This window comes from Coregonus clupeaformis, chromosome 13, assembly GCF_020615455.1.
Source record: "Coregonus clupeaformis isolate EN_2021a chromosome 13, ASM2061545v1, whole genome shotgun sequence".
NCBI classification, from domain to species: Eukaryota; Metazoa; Chordata; class Actinopteri; order Salmoniformes; family Salmonidae; genus Coregonus; species Coregonus clupeaformis.
Window position 1 is genome coordinate 21,150,330 of NC_059204.1, and position 18,036 is coordinate 21,168,365.

Here is an 18,036-nt window from a genome sequence, read left to right on the forward strand (position 1 = left end):
AGTCCTACCACTGTTGTGTCGTCAGCAAACTTTATGATAATGTTGGAATCGTTGCACAGGGAGGGTTTCAGACCCAGGGCCCTGAGCTTAGTGATGAGCTTGGGGGGCACTATGGTGTTGAAAGCCGAGCTGTAGTTGATGAACAGCATTCTCACATAGGTATTCCTCTTGTCCAGGGAGGTGTGCAGTGCAATCGCTATTGCGTCATCTGTGGATCTGTTGGGACGGTATGCAAATTGTAGTGGGTCAAGGGTGTCGGGTAAGGTGGAGGTGATATGGTCCTTGATTAACCTCTCAAAGCACTTCATGATGACAGAAGTGACCAGTGAACTCTATCATCAAATCAAAGTGTATTTGTCACGTGCACAGGATACAACAGGTGTAAACAGTACAGCGAAATGCTTACTATCAAAGGCAAGACATAGAAAATCCAGATTAGGATCCTTAAAAGAGCAAAGAATCAATACTAGGTCAGATAAATACTAATACAAACATACAAGAAATAAAACACAAGAGACGGTTCGCTACTTACAAGGTCAGTACCAGTATCATATCGATGTGGAGGGGTACAGTGGTAGTTGAGGTAGATTTGTACATGTAGGCAGGGGTAAAAGTGACTGAGCAGCAGGATAAATAATAATAGTAGCAGCAGCATATATAGGTGAATGTGTGTGTGCATGAGTGTGCATGAGTGTGTGTGTGTGTGTGTGTAGCGTCAATATGTGTTTGTGTGTATGTGTGTGTGTGTGTGTGTGTGTGCGAGAATGTCAGTGTAAGTATGTGTGAGTGTGTGGATAGAGACCTGTGAGTGTGCATTGTCAGTGCAGATAGAGTCAGTGCAGGTAGTCTGTGGGTGAGTGTGGACAGCCATTGGTTAGCTGGTCAACAGACTTATTTATTGGTGATAGAAGCTGTCTCGGAGCCTGTTGGTCCCAGACCTGATGCTCTGGTAACACTTGCCAGCCGGTAGTGGAGAGAACAGTCCATGGCTGGGGTGGCTGAAGTCTTTGGCAATTATCCGGATCTTCCTCAGACACCGCCTGGTATTAATGTCCTGGATGGCTGGGACCCCGGCCCAAGTGATTTACTGTAGAGCTTTACGGTTGCAGTTGCCATACCAGGTGGTGATGCAGCCAGTCAATATTTTTTCGATTGTGCAGCTGCAGAACTTCTTGAGGATCTGAGGTCCCATGCCATTTCTCTTCAGCCTCCTGAGGAAGAAGAGGCGCTGTTGCGCCCTCCTCACGACTGTGCCAGTGTGTTTTTACCATGTTAAGTCCTCAGTGATGAGGACACCGAGGAACTTGAAGCTCTTGAACCTCTCCACTGCAGCCACGTCAATGTGAATGGGGTCGTGCTCCCCCCCCACCCCCGTTTCAAATTAAGATCCTTTATCGGGACCACCATTCTGTTGTCAGCAAAGTTAATGATGGTGTTGGAGTCGTGCTTGGCCACTCAGTCATGGGTGAACATGGAGTACCGGAGGGGGATAAGCACACACCCCTGGGGGGCCCCCGTGTTAAGGGTCAGTGTGGCGGAGGTGTTGTTGCCTAACCTCACCACCTGGGGTCGGCCTGTCAGGAAGTCCAGGATCCAGTTGCAGAGGTTGGAGTTCAGTCCCAGGGTCCCGAGCTTGGTGATGAGCTTGGAGGGGACTATGGTATTGAACGCTGATCACTCTATCACTTGATAAAATTCAATGATCTAATCAAATGTTGCTCTGTAGATAAATCAAAGCAGGATAGTCATTCTGTAGTTAATCAAAAGGTAATTTGTTTAGTAATAAACCAGATCAAAGCGTCCATGCTACTTTGGTGCATTGTCTGGTCTCTGGTTGTTCAGTTCAACTCACCAGGGAGGGTTTGATGCCGATGCTCTCTGCAGCCTGGAATGCCAGGGACAGATTCCAGCACTGTAGGAAAAACAAACAGGGTTGATCATTACAGGTCCTCCTTCCTCTTTCTCTTCCTTCTCCTATTCCTCCTATTCGTCATTCATAACACACTACAGAGCCTCCCTCCTCCTCCTCCTTACTCATAACACACTGCAGGGCCCTCCTCCTCTCCTCCTGCCTCCTCTTTCTCCTCCTCCTCCTTTTCTTCCTCACTCATTACCACACAGAGTGCTGCAAACAGCAACAAACTGCACACATCTCCAAAGAAAACAACTTTCAGACACCCAGGCCATATTCCCTCTGGAAACTACGCCAGAATGTTTGCCTGAGGGGGAGGAAGAGGTATGGGGAGAGGGGGAGGAGAGTCAAAGAGTCACTGACCTCTCTGAGACCTAGAATCACTTTGACCATCAAAGTGGTTGTCTTTGGCTGGGACTAGGAGACATTCAAGACTATTATTATTTCAATACTATTTTTGAACAGATATCCTAGGTTGTTTGCTTTGGACCATAATGTCTGATGCACATTGTGAAAATAATGTATTAATAAAGGATGAGATTGGGAAGCTGAAGAGGCTGAACCCCATAGTGTTGGAGTCTAATGGTAAATATTTTTGGGTAAATAACATTATTTTCAGCCATGACAGAGAGCTTGAATGAATGGAACGATAGAAGATCCAAATAACATTCTAGGAAAGAAGCACTTCTGCTGTCAAAGGGGGCCTGCAGGTCTAGGAACTAGGAAGTCACTCAGCAGAACGCATTAAAGCCAACACACGGCCCTCACTGAATAATTCACTGTGCTCATTCCATGTAATTTCAGCAAGCCATGAGACCCACCATCTCAGATTGTTCTGAAATGTTTTTTGCAGTTAGAAACATATAAGATAAGCATTCCTGCAACATTATTTTGTTGAAATATAATTAGATCTCTGAGAAATTAAGCTAATTGATTGCACCCAAATTGGCCATTTTAATTTATAGGATTCATATAATATTCAATGACTATGTGATCACGCTCTACATAGCCAATGTGAGTAAGACTTTTAAGCAGGTCAACATTCACAAGGCCGCAGGGCCAGACGGATTACCAGGACATGTACTCCGAGCATGTGCTGACCAACTGGCAAGTGTCTTCACCGACATTTTCAACATGTCCCTGACTGAGTCTGTAATACCAACATGTTTCAAGCAGACCACCATAGACCCCGTGCCCAAGGACACTAAGATAACCTGCCTAAATGACTACCGACCCGTAGCACTGATGTCTGTAGCCATGAAGTGCTTTGAAAGGCTAGTCATGGCTCACATCAACTTCATTATCCCAGATACCCTAGACCCACTCCAATTTGCATACCGCCCCAACAGATCTACAGATGATGCAATCTCTATTGCACTCCACACTGCCCTTTCCCACCTGGACAAAAGGAACACCTACGTGAGAATGCTATTCATTGACTACAGCTCAGCGTTCAACACCATAGTGCCCTCAAAGCTCAAATTCTCATCGACGGGGCTGTAGTGGAACAGGTTGAGAGCTTCAAGTTCCTTGGTGTCCACATCACCAACGAACTATCATGGTCAAAACACACCAAGACAGTCGTGAAGAGGGCACGACAAAGCCTATTCCTCCTCAGGAGACTGAAAAGATTTGGCATGGGTCCTCAGATCCTCAAAAAGTTATACAGTTGCACCATCGAGCGCATCCTGACTGGTTGCATCACCGCCTGGTATGGCAACTGCTCGGCCTCCGACCGCAAGGCACTACAGAGGGTAGTGCGTATGGCCCAGTACATCACTGGGGCCAAGCTTCCTGCCATCCAGGACCTCTATACCAGGCGGTGTCAGAGGAAGGCTCTCAAAATTGTCAAAGACTCCAGCCACCCTAGTCATAGACTGTTCTCTCTGCTACCGCACGGCAAGCGGTACCGGAGCGCCAAGTCTAGGTCCAAAAGGCTTCTCAACAGCTTCTACCCCCAAGCCATAAGACTCCTGAACAGCTAATCATGGCTACCCAGACTATTTGCACCCCCTCCCCATCTTTTTACGCTGCTGCTACTCTGTTAATTATTTATGCATAGTCACTTTAACTCTACCCACATGTACATATTACCTCAACTACCTCAACTAGCCGGTGCCCCCGCACATTGACTCTGCACCGGTACCCCCCTGTGTATAGCCTCCCTACTGTTATTTTATATTACTTCTGCTCTTTTTTTCTCAACACTTTTTTGTTGTTGTTGTTGTTGTTTTATTTTACTTTTTTATTAAGAAATAAATGTATTGTTGGTTAAGGGCTGTAAGTAAGCATTTCACGGTAATGTCTACACCTGTTTTATTCGGTGCATGTGGCATATAAAATTTGATTTGATTTGATTTTGATTTGACATATAGTACCCCACACACGGTTTAGACAACAAAAACATTCTACCAATGAGTAAGACATGAGGAAACAAAAATGTAAAAAGCCACCCACGGACACCCCACGCCAATCCCACCCCAACAACCAGTATACAGAATCAGTTCTCCATGTCTGACAAGTAGTATGGAGTTGCGGCTTGGAGTATTGTTTTTTTCATACTATGTAATGTATTCCCACCGAATTTGGTGATGGTTATTTCCACCTGTTCAGAGAAATTTGTCATTGAAGTTGTTCAATCAAACAATCAAATGTATTTATAAAGCCCTTTTACATCAGTAGTTGTCACAAGATTGCACCAACAGATAGGGCAGCTCTGCTTCTAGCTCCTAAGCAACTTTGCAGTATTTTGTTTTTTTTGTGTGTTACTTCTTACATTCTTTTTTTGTGTTATTATATACAGCCGGAAATAACTTTTGGATATCAGAGCGGCGGTATCTCACCAGCATTATGACCAGGAATACGACTTTCCCGAATTGGATCCTTTGTTCGTACCCCACAGGGCAATTGAACTGATTCCAGAGGCTGATCCAAAACGCCGCCTGCGGAGAAGAGGTATTCGGAGTGGACTTCTAGTCCGACTCAGGAGGCGTGCACACAACCAGAAACCGTGGATAGATGGCAGCATTCGCGCAAAACTGAAAGCGCGAACCACCGCATTTAACCATGGCAAGGTGACTGGGAATATGGCTGAATACAAACAGTGTAGTTATTCCCTCCGTAAGGCAATCAAACAGACAAAACGTCAGTACAGAGACAAAGTGGAGTCACAATTCAACGGCTCAGACACGAGACGTTGAACTGTCATCATGAAGTGCTTTGAGAGGCTAGTTAAGGATCATATCACCTCTACCTTACCTGACACCCTAAACCCACTTTAATTTGCATACCGCCCCAATAGAGCCACAGACGATGCAATCGCCATCGCACTGCACACAGCCCTATCTCATCTGGACAAGATGAATACCTATATAAGAATGCTGTTCATTGACTATAGCTCAGCATTCAACACCATAGTACCCTCCAAGCTCATCATTAAGCTCGGGGCCCTGGGTCTGAACCTCGCCCTGTGCAAATAGTCCTGGACTTCCTGACGGGCCGCCCCCAGGTGGTGAAGGTAGGAAACAACACCTCCACTTCGCTGATCCTCAACACAGGGGCCCCACAAGGGTGCGTGCTCAGCCCCTCCTGTACGCCCTGTTCACCCAATAACATCTGCTAAACATGCGAATGTGACCAAAAAAATTGATTTGAAGTGCTTATACAGAAACTGAGCCTAAAACCCCAGAGAGCAAGCAATGCAGATGTAGAAGCACGGTGGCTAGGAACAACTCCCTAGAGTCCCATTATACATCCTGATATTACCAGGTTCTGACCACTAGATGGTTCTGTTCCTGCTATTAGTTGGAAACAAGTGTGATCCCCCCCTCAATATTAAAGGGATAGATCACCCAAATTACAAAATTACATATTGGTTTCCTTACACATGTAAGCAGTCTATGGACATCAATCCATGCTTTGGTTTTGTTTACCTGGCCACTGTTTCAAATGCTAACCTTTTTTGCATTCATGGTACAAATCCATTGCAAGTCGGTGGTACAGTGGGGAAAAAAAGTATTTAGTCAGCCACCAATTGTGCAAGTTCTCCCACTTAAAAAGATGAGAGAGGCCTGTAATGTTCATCATAGGTACACGTCAACTATGACAGACAAATTGAGAAAAGAAAATCCAGAAAATCACATTGTAGGATTTGTAATGAATTTATTTGCAAATTATGGTGGAAAATAAGTATTTGGTCACCTACAAACAAGCAAGATTTCTGGCTCTCACAGACCTGTAACTTCTTCTTTAAGAGGCTCCTCTGTCCTCCACTCGTTACCTGTATTAATGGCACCTGTTTGAACTTGTTATCAGTATAAAATACACCTGTCCACAACCTCAAACAGTCACACTCCAAACTCCACTATGGCCAAGACCAAAGAGCTGTCAAAGGACACCAGAAACAAAATTGTAGACCTGCACCAGGCTGGGAAGACTGAATCTGCAATAGGTAAGCAGCTTGGTTTGAAGAAATCAACAGTGGGAGCAATTATTAGGAAATGGAAGACATACAAGACCACTGATAATCTCCCTCGATCTGGGGCTCCACGCAAGATCTCACCCCGTGGGGTCAAAATGATCACAAGAACGGTGAGCAAAAATCCCAGAACCACACGGGGGGGACCTAGTGAATGACCTGCAGAGAGCTGGGACCAAAGTAACAAAGCCTACCATCAGTAACACACTACGCCGCCAGGGACTCAAATCCTGCAGTGCCAGACGTGTCCCCCTGCTTAAGCCAGTACATGTCCAGGCCCGTCTGAAGTTTGCTAGAGTGCATTTGGATGATCCAGAAGAGGATTGGGAGAATGTCATATGGTCAGATGAAACCAAAATAGAACTTTTTGGTAAAAACTCAACTCGTCATGTTTGGAGGACAAAGAATGCTGAGTTGCATCCAAAGAACACCATACCTACTGTGAAGCATGGGGGTGGAAACATCATGCTTTGGGGCTGTTTTTCTGCAAAGGGACCAGGACGACTGATCCGTGTAAAGGAAAGAATGAATGGGGCCATGTATCGTGAGATTTTGAGTGAAAACCTCCTTCCATCAGCAAGGGCATTGAAGATGAAACGTGGCTGGGTCTTTCAGCATGACAATGATCCCAAACACACCGCCCGGGCAACGAAGGAGTGGCTTCGTAAGAAGCATTTCAAGGTCCTGGAGTGGCCTAGCCAGTCTCCAGATCTCAACCCCATAGAAAATCTTTGGAGGGAGTTGAAAGTCCGTGTTGCCCAGCGACAGCCCCAAAACATCACTGCTCTAGAGGAGATCTGCATGGAGGAATGGGCCAAAATACCAGCAACAGTGTGTGAAAACCTTGTGAAGAATTACAGAAAACGTTTGACCTGTGTCATTGCCAACAAAGGGTATATAACAAAGTATTGAGAAACTTTTGTTATTGACCAAATACTTATTTTCCACCATAATTTGCAAATAAATTCATAAAAAATCCTACAATGTGATTTTCTGGAGAAAAAAAATCTCGTTTTGTCTGTCATAGTTGACGTGTACCTATGATGAAAATTACAGGCCTCTCTCATCTTTTTAAGTGGGAGAACTTGCACAATTGGTGGCTGACTAAATACTTTTTTCCCCACTGTACCTTGCAAGTCGGTGGTACCTATATTAGCATGTTTGCACTTCCAAATCATAAGTAACATAATTGCGTTACACAATACATTTTTAGATACTTTAGGATGATTTGGACATGAAGCGTGAAAATGCTCAAATAGGTACCATTGGCTTGCATTGGATTTGAGCCACAATACTAAAAAGTTAGCATTTGAAACAGTGGCCCGCTAAACAAAACCAAAGCATGGATTGCTGTCATAACTTGCCCATAGACTGCTAACAGCATAAGGAAATGAACCTAATAGCAGGAACAGCACCATCTAGTGGTCAGAACCTGGTTATATCAGGATGTATGACAGGACATAAACCTAACAACTTTAATGCCTAATTTCTCTGAACAGGGAAAAATAACCATCCCCAAAATTGCTGGGAATACATTGCATAGTGTGAAGAAACAATACTCCATACTACTTGTCAGACATAGAGAACTGATACTCTATACAGATTGTTTAGGTGGGATTGGCGTGGGTGACTTTTGACAACAACAAAAAATAGTTTCCTCATGTCTTACTCATTGGTAGAAAAAGGTTTGTTCCAAATCGGATGTCGGGTACTATATTTATTGAATATTATATGAATCCTATTAATTAAAATGGCCAATTTGGGTGGAATCAATTAGCTTATTAATTTCTCAGAGATCAAATTATATTTCAACAAAATAATGTTGCAGGAATGCTAATCTTATCTGTGTGTAACTACAGAAACAATTTCAGAACAATCTGAGATTGTTTCTTTTACTTTTTGAGATGGAACGACCCACTGGGGATGGGCTAGCCTTGACGCTGTCATCGGAACAGCACTGGAGGGTGTTACCATAGTAATCAACCTATCTTATTTGTCACGTACAGCATGCAGCATCGAGGTGTGTGTGCGTGTGCCGAGGTGTAGTCCTCTTTTGTTTATGGTGAGGTGGTTGAATAAACACAGGGCTGCTAAACCCAATCCATGACACGGAGCGGAGCCTGTTTGCTGTGTTTTTGTGCCCTTCTTTCTCCTTTCCGTATGCCACCTGCATATACATACAGCATTACTGTCTCTGTCAACACTAATACATAGCTGCTTCTTTAGCGCGGGTCTACCATGGTCCGGATTGAATCTAGGCCTTAGTCTAAGGGATTAAAGTGTGGTGCTATCATTGGTACTTTGGAGGATCTCCCAAATGTAAAGATACCTGCTCCACCACGTTTTGTTGGTTTTACATGCTGTAAATGCTTGCGTACCACAGTAAAATGCTACTTTACACACAAAACAGGTTGTGTGCCCCCTCATACCTTCAGTAAATCTGGCCCTATGTTTCCCATACAATAGTCTTTAGTGTAAGGTATTAAAGTGTTGCGCTATTTTTCACATTTACATTTTTATTCATTTAGCAGACGATCTTATCCAGAGCGACTTACAGGTAGTGAGTGCATACATTTTCATACTGGCCCCCCTGGCCCCCCGTGGGAATCGAACCCACAACCCTGGCGTTGCAAGCGCCATGCTCTACCAACTGAGATACACGGGGCCAGTGTGAATGGTGAACCGCTATGAATGGTGCTTTGGAGGTACTCGAAAAAAAATCTACTTGAAGAAAATAATTATTGAGAACGTAGAAGGTCATTATGTTACTGGTGTCCATGCGTGTATATGAAATGTCACGTCAGTGTGGGTGTCCATTTTCAAGAGCTCTTAATTGGAATGATGAATGAGTGTGTGTGTTCGTGCAATTGTCTGCATGTATGCATGCGTGTGTGTGTGAGTGTGTTGTGTGTGTGTGTGTTTGTGTGTGAGGTGGGTACCTTGTCTTGACTGCTGAGTTCCTGGTAAGGGATGTGTGCAGGCAGGTAGGTGTGGAGGAGAGCACAGAACGCCAGGCCATCACTCCAGCTACTGCTGAAGTTTGTCACATCAATGTTCTACAAGAGAGATAGATGGAGAGAGAGAGAGTGAGAGAGAAAGAGAGAGAGAGAGGAAGGTGTCATTCTTCTTCCAGTACCACTAGTGGATGTCTCAATAAGAAAGTCGAACAACAATAACGAGCTCAAATTAAGCATTTATTAACATTGAGTAAATATCAAATCAAATCATAACGGAGAGCATGGAGAGCATGGAAACAACCTGGTCAACCTTCATTGTCCCCTAATATAACACTGGCAACTAGCTTTAGTTTGCATTTAGTTCTTGCTCATTCCTCAAGGAATGATCTACTTGGGTCGTTCCACCAACTCTGTGCCTTTTGAGATGTGTAAAATAAACTTTTGATTTCACCTCATTTTAACATTGTCATAAAGTACATTCTGTCATGTTCAACTTAATAAAAAAACAAATTTTCCCCATCTCAAGAGGTTAAATAAAAAAAAGAGTATAGTAAGTGGCAAGTAAAGTAACAGGGCTGACTGTAACATAAACCCCCTTGTAACAGGGGAAATGGAAGCTTGTTGTGTGCAACAGGGAGGGGCAATTGAATGCAATCTTCACAAAAAAACACAATTGTTTAAACATTTCTAGCCTGTCTATCTATGGGTAACAGGGTTAATGTGTAACGCTCGACCCACTCAGTTTTCCACCACAAAACACCAGAAAATTGTCAAAAAGAGTAGAACCAACTCACCTGCTTTTACACTATGATTTGACTATTAGATGTTCAATGTTCCTTTAGAAAAAAATATTTTAAAAGGAATCACCATATTAAAACGTGAGTTCAGTTCACGTAACAGGGTTGACCTTAAAATAATGGACTGATTTTCTTGACCTTCAAATGAATCACTAATCACATGAAATAAATCATAATCTTCAGAAATGACTTTGTCAAAGGAACAAAATATCTAGGGCTTTATGATGATGGTGAAAACTTGGAGAAATGTTGGTGTTAAGTGGGTTAAAATCTTCCTGGAAGTCACAGTGGGTGCACGGAGGGACATGTCAAAATGCAGAGTTTTTGCACTTTAGCATGTCTTTATTCATATAAAAAATCTGATTTATTGAATTCTCCATGTGGTCTATATTAAAGTAGCCTCACAAAGCCGCCTGATCTGGCGAGCTTACATGAATGTTGCTGCACAGATGTAAGCTTGCGGGATCAGGTGGCTTTACGAGGCTAATATTAAAGGGCACTTTGTTGAATATAACAGGCCTTTAAAATGCAATATTGGTGCACAATTTCTACTTAAAATATCAAAGAGATGCAAAGGGCACTCATTTCATGGAACAACCCACTTAGAACATCCTTAGAACATGGTTAGGACATGTGGAAGCACATAAAACCACCCACTCAAGCACATAAACATATGGAGCAACACACAAATGAAAGCTAATGGGGTTGTTTCATCTCCATACCCTGTCCATAGCTGATCAATATGCTAGGTAATGTTTCCTACTAAGTGCAATTGGAGATCTGCTCGTATTGCTGTTAAGATTGATTGATTGATTTAAATTATTGGATAATTGAAAGCATTAGGCTGCTCCAGCCGGAGACAACATTGCATGCATAAAGAATTATCAAGGATAAAACACAATAAAGCCCACAGGCTTATTTCCATTGTGGTCCTCATTTTGCAGCAAGATGACATGTGGGCAAGATCGACACTTCACATGCACTCAATGCAATTAAAAACAACAACAACAATAGCAATGTACAGCAATTTACAACAATCTATTTACAACAATCCATTTACAACAATGCACAACAATATCTACAGCCCAGAGGTGCCCGTTTACGAGTCACCTCATGAGAAAATACCCCTCATCAAACTGCCATGTTATTTCTCTAATGTTTTTTAAGAGGGTCTTGTCTTATTCCTATAAACCCTTCATCCATATTTCAGTGTGTCTTACAGCTGAAACATGCACTGCAGCACGTCCAGGGGATTGTGTGGGTGTGAGCGCGCCTATATGTGTGTTTATCCACACATAGCACCTCATCCACTATGTCAAACATATAAGAGATGCCAGAGGTCTGAGGAAAGACAAGGGCTTTCTCCATTGGATTGAGAGGTATTTCCTATGTCCCCCTCTTCCCTTCCATGTGCTTCCAGATCCAGAGGGGACGTTGAGAACAGGGCACCCAGCCAGAGAGCTGTCTCCCCTGGGTATGATCCCTGTAGGTCCCCCTGAGACTTGACACCCCATCACTCCCCTTTGATTGGCCATCAGATGTCCCCTCTCAGAGCAGGGACCCTGACTGGACTCAGGACCATGTCACTTAGTTGTCCCACTGTCTGTCCAGATGGGCTGCCTGTCACAGGGCTTCTGGGAGGACAGGGAAGGCTGCACTGCATTCCTGCTGGTCACAGAAGGGTAACTTTGGTTGCATCCCAAATGGCAACCAAAGAATGACACAAATACTAATTTTCACAAAGTCTGCTGCCTCAGTTTTGATTATGGCAATTTGCATATACTCCAGAATGTCATGAAGAGTGATCAGATGAATTGCAATTAATTGCAAAGTCCCTATTTGCCATGAAAATGAACTTAATTCCCCAAAAACATTTCCACTGCATTTCAGCCCTGCCACAAAAGGACCAGCTGCCATCATGTCAGTGATTCTCTCGTTAACACAGGTGAGAGTGTTGACGAGGACAAGGCTGGAGATCACTCTGTCATGCTGATTGAGTTAGAATTTACATTTACATTTACGCCATTTAGCAGACGCTTTTATCCAGAGCGACTTACAAATTGGTGCATTCACCTTATGATAGCCAGTGGGACAACCACTTTACATTTTTTTTCTTCTAATTTTTTAATTTCTAATTTTTATAGTATATATTTTTTTTTTATCTTCATTTGTTTTATATATATATATGTTTCTTATATTTTTTTTTTCTGTATTTTTTTCTGCTTTTTTATTTATATTTTAAACGTTTTTAAAAATAATAAATATAGAATAACAGACTGAAAGCTTTAAAAGGAGGGTGGTGCTTGAAATCATTGTTCTTCCTCTCTTAACCATGGTTACCTGCAAGGAAACACGTGCCGTCGTCATTGCTTTGCACAAAAAGGGCTTCACAGGCAAGGATATTGCTGCTAGTAAGATTGCACCTAAATCAACCATTTATCAGATCATCAAGAACTTCAAGGAGAGAGGTTCAATTGTTGTGAAGAAGGCGTCAGGGCACCCAAGAATGTCCAGCAAGCGCCATGACCGTCTCCTAAAGTTGATTCAGCTGCGGGATCGGGGCACCACCAGTGCAGAGCTTGCTCAGGAATGGCAGCAGGCAGGTGTGAGTGCATCTGCACGCACAGTGAGGCGAAGACTTTTGGAGGATGGCCTGGTGTCAAGAAGAGCAGCAAAGAAGACACTTCTCTCCAGGAAAAACATCAGGGACAGACTTTTGCCAAAGGTACAGGGATTGGACTGCTGAGGACTGGGGTAAAGTCATTTTCTCTGATGAATCCCCTTTCCGATTGTTTGGGACATCCAGAAAACACCTTGTCCGGAGAAGAGAAGGTGAGCGCTACCATCAGTCCTGTGTCATGCCAACAGTAAAGCATCCTGAGACTATTCATGTGTGGGGTTGCTTCTCAGCCAAGGGAGTGGGCTCACTCACAATTTTGCCTAAGAACACAGCCATGAATAAAGAATAGTACCAACACATCCTCCGAGAGCAACTTCTCCCAACCATCCAATAACAGTTTGGTGACGACCAATGCCTTTTCCAGCATGATGGAGCACCTTGCCATAAGGCAAAAGTGATAACTAAGTGGCTCGGGGAACAAAACATAGAAATATTGGTTCCATGGCCAGGAAACTCCCCAGACCTTAATCCCATTGAGAACTTGTGGTCGATCCTCAAGAGGCGGGTGGACAAACAAAAACCCACAAATTCTGACAAACTCCAAGCATTGATTATGCAAGAATGGGCTGCCATCAGTCAGGATATGGCCCAGAAGTTAATTGACAGCATGCCAGGGCGGATTGCAGAGGTCTTGAAAAAGATGGGTCAACACTGCAAATATTGACTCTTTGCATAAACTTAATGTAATTGTCAATAAAAGCCTTTGACACTTATGGAATGCTTGTAATTATACTTCAGTATACCATAGTAACATACCACTGAAGCAGTGAACTTTGTGAAGACCAGAACTTTTGACCACGACTGTACAGTGCACTACCAAAAGTTTGGATCTAAAAGTAGTGCTCTAAATAGGGTGCCATTTGGGATGTAGACTTTATCTGCAGTGCTCAATAACAGATGCCGCTGCTTGGTCAAATTTACAGGATAGAAATAAACATTTTATTACTGCCGTTAACAATAAGGAACTTTATAATCTGGGTATGCGGCCTTTGTCTATTAAGTTAAATGTCATCGTCATTGAGATTAAGCTCTTGATTCACGATAGACTGATTCAGATTCACTCAATCATAATTTTCTATTCGGGTGATTCCTCACGAAACAAAATAATGATTTTTGTTTTTTTATCCATAGAATGGTCCTTTGGAGGAACGATTGTTTACATACAGTACCAGTCAAAAGTTTGGACACACCTACTCAATCTTTATTTTTACTATTTTCTACATTGTAGAATAACAGTGAAGAAATCAAAACTATGAAATAACACATATTGAATCATGTAGTAACCAAAAAAGTGTTAAACAAATCAAAATATGTGACCCGTTTCAGGAAACTAGGCATATGTCGCAAGTCACGACTTCACAGGAGAGCCATTTGAAGATTTGTTATCATAATGCGTTTTCTTTGCAGTAATGCCTTCTGGAACATTTTAACTTTCATGTGCCTTAATAACAAACTTGTATGCCATCTGCAAATACGAATAAACTTGTTAAATTACGAGCCTAGTCGGTTTAGCCACAGAAATAGACAGGAACCTTTCCGCTAGCCATGATTGGTTGAGATAATGAGTGGGCTGACGAACATATCAAGAATATTTCAAGGACAGATTTTTTCCATCTTCGTAACATTGCAAAAATCAAAAAAAAAGTTTTGTCCAAAAATAATGCAGAAAAGCTAATACATGCTTTTGTCACTTCTAGATTAGACTACTGCAATGCTCTACTCTCCGGCTACCGGGATAAAGCACTAAATACACTTCAGTTAGTGCTAAACACAGCTGCTAGAATCCTGACTAGAACCAAAAAATGTGATCATATTACTCCAGTGGCTTCCTGTTAAGGCTAGGGCTGATTTCAAGGTTTTACTGCTAACCTACAAAGCATTACATGGGCTTGCTCCTACTTATCTCTCAGATTTGGTCCTGCCGTACATACCTACACGTACGCTACAGTCACAAGACGCAGGCCTCCTTATTGTCCCGAGAATTTCTAAGCAAACAGCTAGAGGCAGGGCTTTCTCCTATAGATAATATACTTTCCTGCAACCCGCCTCACTCAATGTGGAACAGATTCTATTATTTACTCAACTTTATCTAGAATCTCCAGTTGAAACTAGCCAGCCAGCTAACTAGCTACTTGCTATTAGCCACCGTTAGCGGTTTTTCACCCAGAACATCGAATTTTCTGCCGGAATAACTGAATCACTGGACCTTAACACCGGATCTAGCTAGCCGCAACCGAATGGATGTTGCTGTAGGCTAATCACCACTGCCCCCGAAGCACCAGTTAGCCTTGAGCTAGCCTCGAGCAGGCCCATATCCCGGCTATCTACCTCTCTGTCTACCGGACGGGAGTAGCCAGCTAACCAGCTAACTAGCCACTTGCTATTAGCCACCGTTAGCGGTTTTTCACCATTGTCCGTGGCCTGCACTACCTACCAGCCAGCTCTAGCCTGGAGTATTATCGGCCAGTCTGCACTGTCTGCACCGCGCGTTATCGACCCAGAACCTATCGGATTTTCTGCCGGAATCACTGAATCACTGGACCTTTAACACTGGATTATCGCAACTAGCTAGCTGCAACCAAATAATAATAATATAATATAATATGCCATTTAGCAGAAGCTTTTATCCAAAGCGACTTACAGTCATGTGCGCATACATTTTTACGTATGGGTGGTCCCGGGGATCGAACCCACTACCCTGGCGTTACAAGCGCCATGCTCTACCAATTGAGCTACAGAGGACCACAATGAACATTGTTGTTGGCAAATCAGCCTTGAGCTAGCCTTGAGTCAGGCACATCTCCCGGCTATCTACCTCTCTGTCAACCGGACGGGACCTCCTAGAGTCGACACGGAGCCCCACCGATCCATCACGACTGGTCTGCCGATGTAATCGTCTGTGGTTTCAACAGGCTTCCCGTTGCGACGACCACGAAGATCCATCTGCTAGCCCCGGCCCGCTAGCACACGCAAACAACAACCGCGCTTCCTGCTCGCTGTGCTGTAGCACCAATTCGAACTGCTCTCGGACTCACATATTGCTGTTCACTGGACCTTATGATCACTCAGCTGCACAGCTGATGCCTGCTGGACTGTTCCTTTACACGGTACCCTGTTTATCTGTTTAGCCTCAGCCCAAACTTTATCGCCATTACCAGTTGTTGTCTTAGCTCTCTCTAATAACACCTGTGATTGCTTTATGCCTCTCTCCCATGTCAATATGCCTTGCCTATTGCTGTTCCAGTTAGTTCTTATTATACAATTTCACTGTAGAACACCAAGTCCCTCTCAAACTGCCTCAAATAGTTCCTTTGTTCCACCCCCCATACACGCCGAGACGGCTCAATCGGTGCCTCCAGTGATGCTATCTCTTTCATTGTTACCCAACGCTTAGGTTTACCTCCACTGTACTCATATCCTTCCATATCCTTGTCTGTACATAATGCCCTGAATTTTTTCTACAATGCCCGGATATCTGCCCCCTTTATTCTTTGTACCCAACGCACTAGAAGACCAGTTCTTAAAGCCTTTAGCCGTATCCTTATTCTAGTCCTCCTCTGTTCCTCAGGCTAACCCAGGCCCTGCAGCCCCCAGTATCACTCCTACTCCCCAGGAGCTATCATTTGTTGACTTCTGTAACCGTAAAAGCCTTGGTTTTCTGCACGTTAACATCAGAAGCCTCCTTCCTAAGTTTGAGTTATTCACTGCGTTAGCACACTCCGCCAACCCTGATGTTCTAGCAGTGTCTGAATCCTGGCTTAGGAAGGCCACCAAAAATTCTGAAATTTCCATCCCCAACTACAACATTTTCCATCTAGATAGAACTGCCAAAGGGGGTGGAGTTGCAATCTACTGTAGAGATAGCCTGCAGAGCTCTATCATACTATCCAGCTCTGTGCCCAAACAGATTGAGCTTCTACTTCTAAAAATCCACCTTTCCAGAAATAAGTCTCTCACTGTTGCCGCTTGCTACAGACCCCCCTCAGCCCCCAGCTGAGCCCTGGACACCATATGTGAATTGATTGCCCCCCATTTATCCTCAGAGTTCGTACTGCTTGGTGACCTAAATTGGGATATGCTTAACACCCCGGCCATCCTACAATCCAAACTAGATGCCCTCAATCTCACACAAATTATCAACGAACCTACCAGGTACAACCCTAAATCCGTAAACATGGTCACCCTCATAGATATCATCCTGACTAACTTACCCTCTAAATACACCTCCGCTGTCTTCAACCAGGAACTCAGCGATCACTGCCTTATTGCCTGCGTCCGTAATGGGTCCACGGTCAAACGACCACCCCTCATCACTGTCAAACGCTCCCTAAAACCCTTTAGCGAGCAGGCCTTCCTAATTGACCTGGCCCAGGTATCCTGGATGGATATAGATCTCATTCCGTCAGTAGAGGATGCCTGGTTGTTCTTTAAAAGTAATTTCCTCTCAATCTTAAATAAACATGCCCCATTCAAAAAATACAGAACTAAGAACAGATATAGCCCCTGGTTCTCCTCAGACTTGACTGCCCTTGACCAGCACAAAAACATCCTGTGGCGTACTGCATTAGCATCAAACAGCCCCCGCGATATGCAACTTTTCAGGGAAGTTAGGAACCAATATACACAAGCAGTTAGGAAAGCAAAGGCTAGCTTTTTCAAACAGAAATTTGCATCCTGTAGCACTAACTCCAAAACGTTTTGGGACACTGTAAAGTCCATGGAGAATAAGAGCACCTCCTCCCAGCTGCCCACTGCACTGAGGCTAGGAAACACTATCACCACCGATAAATCTACAATAATCGAGAATTTCAACAAGCATTTTGCTACGGCTGGCCATGCTTTCCACCTGGCTACCACTACCCCGGCCACCAGCTCTGCACCCTCCGCTGCAACTTGCCCATGCCCCCCCGCTTCTCCTTCACACAAATTCAGACAGCTGATGTTCTGAAAGAGCTGCAAAATCTGGATCCCTACAAATCATCTGGGCTAGACAATCTGGACCCTTTCTTTCTAAAACTAGCCGCCGAAATTGTCGCAACCCCTATTACTAGTCTGTTTAACCTCTCTTTCGTAACGTCTGAGATCCCCAGAGATTGGAAAGCTGCCGCGGTCATCCCCCTCTTCAAAGGGGGTGACACTCTAGATCCAAACTGTTACAGACCTATATGCATCCTGCCCTGCCTTTCGAAAGTTTTTGAAAGCCAAGTTAACAA

At 43.8% G+C, this 18,036-nt stretch overlaps 1 protein-coding gene across 1 annotated transcript in view; it reads right to left on the bottom strand.

Annotated features, from left to right (window-relative positions):
• The window catches only part of LOC121578883 (cytospin-B-like), a 64,803-nt gene that overhangs the window by 8,503 nt on the left and 38,264 nt on the right, over positions 1-18,036 (bottom strand). Inside the window, exons 7-8 of the mRNA XM_041893203.1 lie at positions 9,329-9,445; positions 1,853-1,912 (exon numbers count right to left, since the gene is read on the bottom strand). Coding sequence (XP_041749137.1) covers positions 1,853-1,912; positions 9,329-9,445 — 177 coding nt within the window. The remainder of the gene's footprint in view (positions 1-1,852; positions 1,913-9,328; positions 9,446-18,036) is intronic.